Raw genomic sequence first — 14,484 nt, 5'->3', positions numbered from 1 at the left:
GTCGGGATGAGAATTAATTTTTCTCAACAGAGTTGGAATGAGAAGTTTATTGAGACTGCTCACCTCTCCTGGAAGAGCAAAACAGTTACCATGGTGATTCAATATTCTCATTCTCAATTTTTCTTCTCACATCCTCATCTCTCTCTCTCTCTCTTTCTTTCTTTTGGTGTTGTTTTCATTTTTTTTTTCGTCTTCACTTGTGATTACAATTATGTTCTTCCTAAAATTGTGTTAATTTTCCCTTAATTGTGTTACTTTCAATCAGTTTCTTTTCTTCATTTTTCTAACCAATTTTGTTTTTTTTCTTGGTTTAAGAAAAACTGAAAAAGATCCTGAAAATGTCCGAGTTAAAATGTGAAGCTCCTTTGGCTGCTGGTGAAGATTGGCCTGATTTTATTGATTACCAAGGATTCAACAATAACAACAACATAAACAACAAGAAGAATAACAAAGAAATTAACCAGGAAAACGATGATATTTACGAGCCAAGTGAAATTGAATTGGAAAATAATCGACGTAATCAAAAGAGTAATAATTGTAAATTATCATCTTCATCTAACACTTTAGATGATGTTGACTCCGGTTTTTTGGAAACCAATTTCAAAGAGACAATTTCTGGTTCACTAGAGGATCTGGTTAATACATTTGATGAGAAAATAACTAATTGTTTCCATGATTATGATACATCGGTAGAGAAAATAGCTCCTGTTCAAGTTCGTGCTCAAGAAGATATTATCAATGACTCACAGTGAGTATTATTTATTATTCTATTCGAAATGTTCATAAGTATCTATGGTGTGTATCTTTCTCTCTCTCTCTCTTTCTCTCTTCATGCTTCTCAATTGTCAAAAACAATCATCTCTTTCTGGCTCTTTCCTTTCTCTCTCTCTCTCTCTCTTGTTTTTCTTTCCTCACAATCTATGACCTAAGAGAATCTTCCACCCTCATCTCTATGGTGTAATCTTATTTCCCACTCTTCTTATCCACTCCACTTCTCTCTTGCCTCTCCTTTTCTCCATCATCATCTTACTCATCATAACTTTCTCTCTCTCTCTCTCTCTCTCTTTCTCTTGTGCTGCTGCCTATGTCCATAGACATCCGACACACCCTAATCTATTTTAGAATATGCAATTGAATTGAATTTTACTTTTCCATTCTTACAATTAACTTAAATGATTAGTTTTCTCAATCGAATTAGGAATTCTCTCTTCCAATTTCAATAATAATCTATAACAACTCTAATCAATTTATCTGAAAATAATTTCTATCCGATAATGTAACTGTCTCCAAATTGAACATTTCCAATTATCATTAGATACAAAAGAAAACATTTCAAGTCAGGTCAAGTGTATTAAGTTAATTATCACCAACAACAATCAAACCGTATTTGGAAATGAATCAAGTTGATTTTTACACCATATTAATTATACAAATTTGCATCCTCATCATCATTAACTTATCATCTGTGTGGGGTAATGAATGAATACAGAAAACGATCTGAGTACAAACCTACTCTTCAAAAATCTCGAACTCATCAACAATTATAATCTAAACAATTACTTTAATTTATTCGACAATTTTTTACTCAATTCAGTTAATTGTTTCATAGTAACAGTTATAATGACAAATGTAATCGATGAAATAATCAATCGTTTATATTTAAGATTTGATTGATTTCCAATCTAATCTAAATGTCTCTCTCTCTCTCTCCTTGTTACAATTTGAGACGAACAATTTAACAACATAATCAGCTAATCAAATGATTATTTCTTATGATCTACAATTGATATTCATTTTGACAGCACAATCAAGGTTATATTTCAATTCTTTACTCAAACTCCTACACAATATCCAAGGTTTGATCTGATTTAATTGTTGGTTATTTTAGTTTAAATTGTTTCACTCTGTTCATTTACCATTTTTAAATCAATGAAATGATTTAATGAGAAATTAAATTTTCTAAATTGAAATTGTCAACCCTTTCCACCTCCTATTTAACATTGATTATCCACTGAATCCCCACCTTAACACTTTCCACTAGTTTAGTTATAATTTTTATCCAGTTGATTAATCACTTGGAACAATTAACAAACAATAGAGTTTAATTTTGTTACTTTCTCTCAATCAATTGTTATAATACTTAGAACAAGAAAGTTATTCTCATTTGTTTGTTTACATATTAAACTATCGATACAAATTGACAATTAACTCTCTCTCTCTTTTCTATGGTAATGGTTTACAATTATGTTTATTTTTCTTCTTAATTGTTACAATTTGATCTGTTTCTTTAAATTAATTCTAATTCCTATTTGTTTGATTCTTTTCTCTCAGAATGTGGTGGACCTTAACTGGTAATTTTGGAAATATTTTACCCATTGATTGGAGTCAATCTTACGCTCGACAGTTACAATTACCCTCACTTAAAGTTAAAAATCAAAAAGGAACAAATAATTTTATCAATTGTGTAAACAATCACAATAATAACGTTGATTGTAGTGATATAATTTTAGGAGATTCGACCCTTGATGAAGAGGATTTAGCCAAAGATTTGGATTTACATTCTTTAATCTTATCAAGTCTTCACCAGGAGCCCATTTTCACAGCAGAACAAGTTCTTGAAGAGATTGATGAAATAATGGAGGCAAACTCTGTTCTTCATGATAAAGATTCAACAATAAACTCACCAACAACAACCATAAATACAACCACAACCACCACCATGATTGATTCAACAAAAGTTACAACAGAAACAAAAACAATACAAAACGATGATTTTAAAGGAAACGATTGTGAAAATGGAATACGATCATTGATTTATCGGGAAAAATTGGAAAAGTTAACAATCACCCAGCTCAATGAGCTTTACATTGAATTGGAACGAATGATTCAAGGTTATTCGGAAACATTGATCCAAGAATTAGCCTTACGAGATGAATTGGAATTCGAGAAAGAATTGAAAAACACTTTCATCTCACTTCTTCTTGGAATTCAAAATAAACGTCGTAAACATCACATGGACCGTAAGAAGAGCGGCAAAGGGACTTGCGAACCGAAATACTTGACCACTGTTATCCCTTATAATCCAGCTGATGGTCCTCCTGATGTGAGGAAAATTCAAATTCTAATAAAAAGTAAGTTGATCGACGAAACGAGAAAATGTCAGAGTTTCTGTTTCTCCAAAGTGAATCAACTCGAACCTCTGAAAACAATATCGATTTAATTATCCTATTGGGAACATCTATCAGCTCAATTACTAAATTCAGTGTTTACCATGAAATCATTTCCGGATGTTAAGGTTTTGTGTTTACAGTAAAGATTATGTTTATTTTAGATCAAGTATTAAAACCGTTTCCAGAACAAATTAATCTTAATTGTAGTTGATTTGTTATTTTTTTTTCCTCCTCTAACGTTAAGACTCAACAATCACTTAATTATCAGGTTAATTTCTTACTTTTCTCAACGCAAACTTTTAGACTTTGAATAATTTAAATTGTATCTTTATGCTGATTAATTGATTCTATTATCGTTTATTTGATTATTATACTAATTTTGATTTGTTTTCTTTCACAGTTTTGAAAGCAGTTAATGAAGACAGTCCAACTGTGCCCACCCTGTTGACAGATTTCATATTAAAAGTGTTATGTCCAACATGAGAGATGACAAGATGACCAAAGATTATTATCATCAACAGAATTTGCTCTCAACTAATTTATTAATTGCCTAGAAATTACTCTTCTCTCTCTCTCCATTTCTTCAACTACATCTTCAAGTTTATTTTCCGGATAATTGTTATTAAATATTAAATAGTAACACTTCTAGTTGATGGTCAAAATTAATTTTAATGGACACTCATCATCTTCATCTACACTTTAATCACTTATATTCATGGCTACCAAATTTCATCAATTCTGTTATGTTGTTATCATCTCATGGACCACGAAAAATGCGACGAGTTAACCGCCATCACCGAAAATCTCTAGTCAATCTTAAATTCTTTACTTTTTTTCATGTGTCATTCGCCAACAATTAACTAAATTTCTTAATTTATTTTCTTTTTCTCAATGAAAACCAAAACCTTTGCTTTCTTTACACTTTCCATTGCCCAGCGCTATCAACACTTGGCTTTTAAGTCCGGAAAGAGATACAAATAACCAGCACCAACAAAATACTCAAATTGTTGATCCAGATTGATAATTATCTTAAATTGTTTTAATCATCATCACCCTTTTCAACATGATTAACTTCATCGCTGCCAATGTGTCCTGTTTAAAGAAAAGCAAAACAAGATCAATCTTTCAACAATTTACTAATTGCAAACGATTCTCTCATCGCTTCTAACTGCTACTAAACTTTTTATTGATTCATTTTTCTCGTTAAATCTAATTTAATTATCGATTGTTTTGATTATCGTCTCTCCAATTCACTTAAACGAATGGATTTCAGCCAATTTAATCCAATGGATCAACTCGGAGAATCTTTTCCAATGCAATTTAATTCATTCACGTTCATTAGAAAACAATTGTTTTGATTTTGATTTTTCCTCATTTTGGTAATAATTAATAACTAATTAACCAGAAGTAATCACAGTAATTAACAATCGATTACGAGTTTCCATCTAATACTTTGTGGATCTCGACCCACAACTCATACAATTACCACACTTTAAATTAATTATCTTATTCTTTGGTCTTTAAAACTGTAAAAAAAAGACAATTTACCAAGAGTAAAAGCAAATTAATTCTAATATAATTAATGTATTCCTGTAAAAGAGAAAGTTAATTGATTGTAATCTCTTTTTCCTTAAAAAACCATAAGAAAAAAAAAACTATTTCTTTGGTTCGTCATCACCGAAAATCAAATGTCCTCAATTCGGAAAATCAATAAAAATAAACTAACTGTTAAAACGAAAGTAAACAATCAATGGTTCTGTTAATTGTTACAGTTGTTAAGTAATCGTAATGGAAAATCATTCCAGTGTTATTTTTGGGTAGATTTAATTACTTATGCGGATTTTACATGATTTTTGACTTTAAATTTGATGTTTAGTATAATTGTTGTTGTTGGTATAAAGTTTTTCTTTTAAATTGTGATTATCGTTAATCTATAATTGACTTTGCTCCAATTTGGATATTGATGGATTTACCATATCTCTTTTTGTGTATAGTAATTAAATCCAAGATGACAATTAACAATGGCCAATGTTTATCATTGAAATTGAATAGTAATAGTAGTGATAGTATTAGATGATTAATCCGTGCATTAAATGGAGACGATAAAGTTGATTAGTAGGAATAGTCATCAAAATTATTTTCTGTAAAAAAGTCACAACTAAGTTTATCGATTCTAGAGAATGTTTAATTTCCGTCCAAATCTATTCAACATCATCTTCCACCATCACTGTTGATGAATTAGCGGAAGCAGCAGTAGCAGCAGCAGCAGCGGTTTTCTAATCAAAAAATGAAAAAAAAACACAAAATGAGAGTTAATTATGAGAAGTAATTGTAGAAAATATTGTCACAGAATCGAGCAAGTCAATTCTGTAACTTTGAGAGCCTTTGGTAGGTATTTTAGGTTGGATTTTGGTTCTTTCTCAATTGTTTCGTCGCTGATTGTTATTGGGAAAAACCAATACAATTACAATTAGATTGACATACTTGGCAAATAATTGGTAGGCGAGCGATGATTCCTTGAAATATTTGTGGTGGTAAAGTTTGATTTAGAACTTGAAGAAGTTGGTTTGGTTGAGCACAAACTGAAACCGCGTTTGTAAGATGTTCCACTCCACCTTCCATATCACCTGAAGATAGAAAATAGATAAAAAAAGAATAGAACAGAAATGGAAAACATAAGAAAGAGAAAAAAAGAAATAGAATAGTGAACAGAGATGAAGAACGAAATTTAGGCCTTCAGTGTTTCCTTTTTTTCTCTCTCTCTCTCTCTCTCTCTCCACGAATTAAGTCAAATAAAAGGTAGAATGAATTTTCCACACACCTAGACCAAGAAGCTCTTCTCCTAATTGTATTTCTTGGATGAAAAATTTCTGAACAGCATCTTGATCACGAAGATCTGGAAAATCGGTCGATGAAAAACTTGACTCTTCTTTCTTCCGAGCAGCAGCTCTTCCTAAACAAATCAAAGAGAATAGAAAATAAAACCATAAAGATTAATTCCAATTACAGTTAAACCAACAGAAAATCACAAATTAATCAATTAAATAAATTACTTACTTTCTCTCAATTTCTGTCTAAACATAGGATCACAGCGCCTTTTATGATCAAAGTAAACACAATAAGCAATAAACAAACCACCAGCAACACCGGCAGCCACTCTGAATGACATCCAACTCATATTAACGAAACTAGTCAACAATCAACCAACGATCAGTAATACAAATGATCGATGAATAAATGAAAACACTTGCAACAATTAAATTAAATCTAATTAGATATTTACAACAACAAGAAAAGACAAATTTTCCCAATTGAATGAAAAAAAATGCATGTTGATGTGAAGGGACCGTCGACTAATTTCCAATCGAAAAAAGATCAACATTTTAATCACAATTAATTGGAATTGTTGTTAATTCTTGACGAATATGACTAATTAACTAACTGAGATTAAGGGTTGAATTTTGTAAGAAAACAATTAAGAAAAGTGAAAAGAATTTGAGGAGAAAATTTTGTTTTGTTCTATTCTGATTGTGGTTGATTGGATTTTCTTTTAATTGTTTTCTTTTTGATTGTTATTTTTTTCTTCTTCTTTTCTTTAGATTGATTTATTTGATTTTTGGATAAATTTGCAATTTAATTCGCATTTTAATTCTCATGGTAACAAAAAGATGAAAGAAATTAAGTATTATCTTGTGTGTATTTGGTTGTTGTTGTTTTTGATAAATTAGATTGATTTGTTTACTTTTTTTTTCGTTTAATTGTGATTTCTTTTTAAATCAATTGATACTCTATATCTTTTTGTTATTATTATAATACTAAGATGAGAGTGGTTTAGATTAATTAGAATTAACTGTTTAATCAGATTTTTTAGATTCTGTCTCTTTAGTAGAGGAAGTTGATTCCGAGGAAGCAGTTGATTCAGTTGATTGTGTGGTTTTCCTTTTACGTAATTCTTTTGCATCTTCGGATAAATTATCTCCTTGAACATCTTCAATTAGATCTTCTTTTTCTCTTGTTCGCGGACAATCAGCACCGATTGGTGGTTGTTTGAATGGTAAGAAAATATCAATGATACAGACAATAATCTAAAGAGAATCAAGAAAGAAGAAGAGAAAAAAAAAATTGTGAGAAACAACTGAACATCATTCATAAACAAAATCGGAAGATTTGATCATCAGATTTTCTTATTATCTGCTATGACAATAGAGGAAAATATTGGAAAATAATACTAACCAATCCTAAGATTGTACCAAGAAGGATAGTCGCAAGGGCGAAAAGGACATATGAGCCCCAATAAGGGATTCCATAGTCTTGAACAAGACGATTATGGACAGCTCTCAAGGCCATGGAAATTTTAAAAAACTGAGAAACAATAGACATCCTGTAAGAAAGAGAAATAAAATTACATGATTAATAATGGAATTGCTCCCGGGATATAAAAGTGAAAATTGATTGTATAAGAATAACCCAATAGAAAATAAAAAGAAAGTCAATGATGATGATGATGAATTTTAAATCAGGTGGTTAACAATCAAAGACGTAATATGTGTAAACATTAATAATCGTCATGATATAAAAATCATCTTCTTCGCAATGAAAGATAAATTGATTCAGAGAAGAAGAAGAAGAAAAATAAATGCGTGGCAGTTTAGACGATTGTTTATCATGACGATGGTCTAGAAAATTGTTTATCCAATGATGAAACAATGGCTAATTGATATGGTTAGAAAATGAATAGAAGAAGAATAATTAATTACTGAATTGAGCTTGGATGTTTCCAATTGGAAATGGTTTCCAATGTTTGCCATTTCTTTTCTTCTACAAATCCGACAAAAGCGTTAGTCTCACGAGATCCTTTGTATTGACGGAATTGACCATCTTTAACACTGTATAAGCAGAAACATCAAGCAAAAAGGGAGAAAAAAAGAGAGATGGACATGATAGTTTGATAAACCAACATTACTAATTGTTGAGATTTAAGTATCAGATTAAAAGTGAGTAAGAAAATACATACTGATAAATAGTTGGTAAGGCTGTAACCATGAATCGACCACTTAAACCAGGATTGGCAGTAACATCAATATTACCAACCTTAATATTAAGCTCATCACTCCAAGATGAAAATGAATCCCAATGAGGTTCCAATGACTGACATGCTGGACACCATGGAGCATAAAATTCAACCATCCATTCACCTGTCAACAAATCATCCCAATTATCTTCATTCAATTTGATTAATTTACCTTTACGACATGAGACTTGATTATTTACTAGACAGAGAAACCATACACAGGTAATAACAAAACTAGTAAAATACCATGAAAACTGATGAACAGAAGAAGATGAAGAAGAAAAAGCCATTGATTATCAAAGAGAAAGTAAGAGAGTAAAAGTAAAAAGAAAAAGAAAAAGAAAAAGAAAATGAGAAGATAGAATTTATTTCTTTTTCTAATGTAACCAAACAAAACTGTAAAAGAAGAGAAAAAGAGAAAACAAAGAATCAAAATTAAATGAATCACAACAAATTGTCCAACAATAGAATTTAATTTTAAATAGAATAACAACTTACACTGTTCACTAAATGGTCCAAATTAAGATGACAATTAGTAGATTAATCAATAAATTGAAGTAAAATCAATCAATTAATATAAAAATAAACAATCAAATATAAAATCGTTAACATAAAGAAATGAATAAAAAACCAAATCAGAAAAAAAACTGGTTCGAAATTCGTGACCTCTGGTGGTGGAAAAGAAAATCAATCTGGCGGTTAAATTTTCACCGATTGAGTTAACCTTTAATAAGATCGTTGGTCTTTGTTAATTAGCTTAATTGTAAGAATTAATTGATTTAGTTAATTTTTGTTCTCTTTTTGTTCTCTTTTTTTTTTAAATTCTTTTCTGTGGAATATGAAGAGTCTGTTTCATGTATTTCGATTAGTTGTCAATCCTTTTGTTACAAGAAATCATCGGAAAACCAATAATGTGACTTGCTAATTACAAGAGAAAATGATGAGCCATTTTGTTTGTAGGCCTTTCATTTTTTATTTCAACAATTCTTCAGGTAATTATCATTTTATTCAAATATCAATAATGATTGTGTCATTCTAAACTGTTTATTCAAATGAAAATGAAATGATAGGTAATAGATGATACATATATTAGAATAAAAAAAAGAAATGGTTAAATTGTCATTACAATGGACACTTAGCATTTTTTTTTCTCTTTTTTTCTATATAGAATTTTGGAACATCATTTACCGAAAATGATGATGATGATGATGAAGACTATGGTGATAACAATACTACTACTACATGTTAATGGTCCAAATGGAAACTATGAATACTATCCAATTGATCCTTGCAACTGTTTAATATATTAAGAAGAAGTGACCAATGGCTCTCTTTTTTTATATTCTCTCTCCATGTGTGTTGAATATACACAATAATCGATCGATGTAAGAAATTACTTATTTTCTTCCATGGAACAGTTTTATTGTCTTCTCTGCCTCGTTTTCTTCATTAATCATAATAATAAAATCTACTATTGATTGTTATAAATAGTTTGCTGACTATTTGTCAACACATTAATGGTAGTAATAGATTAATCAAACGAAAAATAAGCGAGACAAAGCAAGACAAAAAAACAAAACTTTCCGTAAGTGTTGATAAAGAAAACGATAATTATTTCATTCATCTGATTTTGGTGAAGATAAAAAAAATCCAAAGAGAAACCCAATCAACACCAGAATTAGATTTACGCACCTTAATCCATTAATAATCTTTTCCACCATGAAGTTAACATTTCCCTCCATTTTTTATATTCCCTCATTATTATTAACACTCACAACAATTTGTTTACCAACGTTAACATCTCAGATTAATCTTACTTTCGGTAACGATTTAAATCTTAATCTGAATAGTAACTTTTTTTTAGTTGATCTAATTTTTTTCTCTCTTTTCTTTTACTTATTTAGTGATTTCAATTGATTCCAACTTATCATCAACTTCACCTGTGATTTTAGATGCAGTTAACAGCGGATTAAATGAATTTGTTAATCGTTCAACATCAACAACCAAACTATCAACAATTATATTGGATTCTGATTCCACCTTAACAATTAACAATTTGTGTTCAAAACTTTCAACCGGAAATTTCTTGGTAATTCTGGACATTCAAGGATCTAAAACAATCACCGATGATAATCAATCATCAGTAATCAGTAATCAATTAAAACTATTTGCTCGTAACATGAGGATTCCAATGGTAACAATATCAACTAAATGTTCATCACAATCAGAATGGGTTAATGTTGATTCAATAGAATCTCAATTTTTGGTGAACTTTCAATCGCCATTAACGATTCTAATTAGATCGCTAATAGATATAACTGAACATTTCCAAATTAACAGTGGACACATTTTCTATCAAAATGATATGGGTAAGTTTAATTAACCTCAACAACTTACAAGAAAACGATCAAACAATTAACCTTAAATTGTCTCTTTTAGCTGATTATGTTCCATGTTTAATGAAAGAATCGTCTTTGGTTAATTTTACTTTTCAACTGATTAACTTTTCTGATAATAATAATTCTTCATATCAAAATGGTTCACAATTAAATTTGATTGTTAACAATTTGGTTCGTTTAAAAGTTACAAATTTCCTCACAATTGGTCAATCATCTTTCATCAATAAATTACTCGAAACGGTAAGTTAATTGTGTTGATTTTTTATCCTCTAGTAATCAAAAATTATTACTTCTAATCAACAGTTTCGTGTCAACAATTTATTTAAAGAACCTTACAAATTGATTGTAATATCAAAGGTATTTATAAATTAATTTAATAATTACATCCATTGATCCAATTGAAAACTTAATTTTGTTTCTGCAAACATTTAATTACAGGATTCAGATAAAATTAAGTGTTTCTCTTGTAAACATGGCCAGTTAATTGTTGGTCAACCGATTATGTCGCCAAATAGTGATTACGATGAGCCTTCACCATCGCCCTATTTTAATCATGCTAAATTGTTATCGCAAAATGTTTACGAGTTTTACTATTATCATGATTTAACTCATTTAATTTTACGATCAATTGATTATTCGCTTTCTTCTTCTGGTCAGATAATTAACTCAACAGTTAATAGTTTATCACCAGGAGAAACAATAATAACCGATAAAACCTCATGCTGGAAAAACTGGCCAATAGATATCAACTCTGAAAGGAACAATGATTTAATTACCATTCCATTTGTTGAATCAATTAGAGACTTTGGTGAACAATATTATGGTAAACTTGGTCCATTTAGGCTTGTTGGAACTGGTGAAAATAACAATTTACTAACTGGTTATCAAGAAATATCAATAAGATTGAAAAAGCAACAATATCAATCCAATGAAATTCAAATTGAAACTTTAAGTGAATGGGAATATGGTTTACCCTATGGTCGAGTTTATTTTACAGCCAAACAATCAGAAGGAAATAAATCTGATTCAATATTGAAGATTGGACTTTTCATGGTAATTAATTTATTTGATTAACTGTTTCATTCCAATCTAGAGAAAATCAATTCTCTCCATTAATCAATCTAATTTACTCTTCAAATTAGACTCCACCATTTGTTGTTAAACGGATCAACGAAACGAATGTCAAGCAAATCATTTACGAAGGATTTTTGATTGAATTATTTGAGGAAATTAAAAGACGATTGGAGACTAAATTTCCTGAATATGAGTTTGAAGAAAGTTCTGAAAGTTCAATTGGTATATTGGAAATGGATGAAGATGCTGAAACAGAAGAGGACGAATTAAATTTTAATGGTTTAATTAGTGAAATTTTTCAAAATGTGAGTATTTTCCTTAATCAGTCGATAAGTAAATTAATAACTCTTTTTTGTTTCTTATTTCATCAGGATTATCAAATGGCTTTAGCTCCAGTTGAGATAACCGAGGATCGACAATTAGTTTCCGATTTTAGTGAACCTATTTTCGATCTGATTGGATTTTCGATTCTAATGAAAAAGCCTATCAAAGAATCTCATGTCTGGAAATTTATAACTGTCCTTGAACCCGATGTTTGGCTTTGTATTACTGGTGCATATCTTTTCACGTCCATTTTACTGGCCATTTTTGATCGATTTTCACCTTACAGTTATCGTAATAGGCCAGAGCGATATGAATCAGAAAATGAAGAGTGTAAAAGAATCTTCACCTTTAAAGAAGCACTTTGGTTCTGTTTTATATCTTTAACACCTCAGGGAGGCGGTGATGCACCTAAATGTATTTCGGGTCGTCTTGTGGCCGCAATTTGGTGGCTATTTGGTTTCATCTTTGTCGCATCTTACACAGCTAATTTGGCCGCTTTTCTAACGGTATCCAGGTTGGAAAATCGAGTCGACACCATGGATGGATTAGCGAAACAATATAAGATTCGATATGCACCCGTTGAAAATTCAGCAGCTGATTCTTACTTTATTAAAATGGCTCAAATTGAAGATAAATATTACGAGTAAATACCAAAGATAATTTAGATATTATTGTTATTATCAGTTGGTTAATGAAGAAATTTTGTTTGCAATTATTTTCTAGCATTTGGAAAAATCTCTCACTTGATGATAGTATAACGGAGGATGAAAGGGCTAACCTTGCAGTTTGGGAATATCCTGTTAGCGATAAATATACAAAGATTAAGGCTCAAATTGTTGAGATTACAAGACCAGGATCAATAGAAGAAGGATTCAAACGAGTTCGTAGCTCGGTTACCGCAAATGAAGGATTCGCTTTCATCAGTAATAAACAAAAAGTTTCCCTCATTTTTAATTGAAATAATTTATTGATTATCTATTTTCAGGTAGCTCTCTGGATATTGATTATTTAACTTACCTTAATTGCGATGTTTACAAAGCGGGTGATGATTGGGCATATCATCCAATTGCATTTCCAATATCCAAAAAAGAGCCTTACAATTTGAAAGAGCTAATTGATCCCGTTATTCGTGAATTAAAAGCCGAAGGTTATATAACTGCTTTGAGAATCAAATATTGGGAAGATAATCCTGCTCGAAAAACTTGTCCCGATTGGAGGAAACTTTCCAATGGATTAGTATTAGCTGATACTTGGGGAATGTTTCTAATAGTTTTGGTTGGATTAATTGCAACAATGATTTTCATCAGTGTAGAAAACTTTTTAATCATTTGTTTATCAAGGAGAAATTTGAATTCATCAAAATCAACCAGCAACCGTTTAAAGTTAATCAAGTAGTGAAACAAAAACACTCACATAAATCAGAAAATATCTAAATCATATCGAACCAATCAATCTATCAATAATTTTGCTTATTCCTCTAACATTCCCACCAAAAAAAAAAACTCCCAATGTATTAACCATTTAACCCAAATAATTAACAGTTAAATCCTCTCTAACAACAAATTAACTTGTATTAATATTAATAACCATCATCTGATTGAATCTAATTTAATTTAGTTGTAAATTAATTCTGGTTATCATCAGATGTCAGCATAGAATTTGTTGATATTTGGTTATCTAGAATTGAGGAGTTTCAAGAGAATTTGGTTTCGACAGAAAAGAAGAAGAAGAATAAAGAGAGAAAGAAGAAAAGAAAAGATCATTGGCCGCAAGTTCGAAATTCTCGAAGCTCCAGAATTTTGGATGAGAAAAAGAAGAAAGAAAGAATATAAAGAAAGAGAAGAATAATAAGAAAAGAGAATAATATTCTCTTCAAAGTTATATTCTTTTGCGTTTGCTCCATGTAAAACTGGAGATAAAATAATGAACCTTTAACAAGAATCTAAACTCAGGTATATCCACAGATTCACCTTAATAGTGAATTCTAGTCAACTCTTCATATTCAATCTTTCTCTTTCTTATCCATTTTTCTCTCTTTCTCTCTCTCTCTCACTTTCTCTTCAATACTCTAATATGATAACAATTTAAAATGTTCTAATCACAATTAACTAGATTTTAACCACAATTAATAACCAATAACAAAGTAAAAATCGTGATAAACAATCAAAGGAACAGTTAAAGACCCAAAGTGAAAGTGTTTCCATTTGGATTGAAAATCAACATGATGATGGGTTAGTGTGTTTGTTTTTTTCTACTTAATCATAACCAACTCTTTTTGATTTGATGTCAATTAATTAATTGAGAAAATTGTAACTCTCATTATCACCATTGCAATTGGAAAGTGATATTCAACATTATCGTGAAAATCAACAAACAAACCGACAGAAGACATTTAATCATCATACATGTTATCGTTTATTGATAATTCTAATGAACCTGATAAACT

At 30.2% G+C, this 14,484-nt stretch overlaps 4 protein-coding genes across 5 annotated transcripts; 2 read left to right on the top strand and 2 right to left on the bottom strand.

The window, feature by feature from the left end:
* The first annotated feature begins 54 nt into the window (after positions 1-54).
* LOC128393518 (fasciculation and elongation protein zeta-2-like) lies at positions 55-4,917 on the top strand. The gene is made up of 3 exons (XM_053353704.1): positions 55-748; positions 2,332-3,131; positions 3,571-4,917. Exons 1-3 carry the CDS (start codon positions 339-341, stop codon positions 3,651-3,653), a joined length of 1,293 nt encoding a protein of 430 aa, XP_053209679.1. The 5' UTR covers positions 55-338; the 3' UTR covers positions 3,654-4,917.
* A 58-nt stretch (positions 4,918-4,975) lies between these two features.
* On the bottom strand, positions 4,976-6,501 carry LOC128393521 (mitochondrial import receptor subunit TOM20 homolog). The gene is made up of 4 exons (XM_053353706.1): positions 6,228-6,501; positions 5,992-6,123; positions 5,655-5,797; positions 4,976-5,446 (listed from the first exon to the last, which is right to left on the bottom strand). Exons 1-4 carry the CDS (start codon positions 6,346-6,348, stop codon positions 5,372-5,374), a joined length of 471 nt encoding a protein of 156 aa, XP_053209681.1. The 5' UTR covers positions 6,349-6,501; the 3' UTR covers positions 4,976-5,371.
* Positions 6,502-6,876: 375 nt separating this feature from the next.
* LOC128393520 (thioredoxin-related transmembrane protein 1-like) lies at positions 6,877-8,887 on the bottom strand. Its single transcript, XM_053353705.1, has 5 exons — positions 8,740-8,887; positions 8,185-8,637; positions 7,928-8,056; positions 7,404-7,551; positions 6,877-7,255 (listed from the first exon to the last, which is right to left on the bottom strand). Exons 2-5 carry the CDS (start codon positions 8,529-8,531, stop codon positions 7,025-7,027), a joined length of 855 nt encoding a protein of 284 aa, XP_053209680.1. The 5' UTR covers positions 8,532-8,637; positions 8,740-8,887; the 3' UTR covers positions 6,877-7,024.
* Positions 8,888-8,971: 84 nt separating this feature from the next.
* LOC128393516 (ionotropic receptor 25a-like) lies at positions 8,972-14,289 on the top strand. Of its 2 annotated transcripts, XM_053353702.1 has the most exons (11): positions 8,972-9,233; positions 9,410-9,626; positions 10,194-10,610; positions 10,681-10,880; positions 10,944-10,997; positions 11,079-11,693; positions 11,783-12,019; positions 12,086-12,681; positions 12,762-12,961; positions 13,024-13,429; positions 14,151-14,289. In XM_053353702.1, the coding sequence occupies exons 3-11, from the start codon at positions 10,421-10,423 to the stop codon at positions 14,155-14,157; spliced, it is 2,505 nt and encodes an 834-aa protein (XP_053209677.1). In that variant the 5' UTR covers positions 8,972-9,233; positions 9,410-9,626; positions 10,194-10,420; the 3' UTR covers positions 14,158-14,289. The 2 variants fall into 2 exon arrangements, with proteins under 2 accessions (XP_053209677.1, XP_053209676.1); XM_053353701.1 differs by lacking the exons at positions 8,972-9,233; positions 9,410-9,626 and adding an exon at positions 9,876-10,063 and having other exon boundaries at positions 10,146-10,610.
* Positions 14,290-14,484: the final 195 nt, after the last annotated feature.

Source organism: Panonychus citri, unplaced genomic scaffold (genome assembly GCF_014898815.1).
Source record: "Panonychus citri isolate SS breed McGregor unplaced genomic scaffold, ASM1489881v1 Contig00138, whole genome shotgun sequence".
Lineage (NCBI taxonomy): Eukaryota > Metazoa > Arthropoda > Arachnida > Trombidiformes > Tetranychidae > Panonychus > Panonychus citri.
Note: the sequence above shows the minus strand (reverse complement) of the source record. Positions and strands in the feature narration are given on the sequence as shown.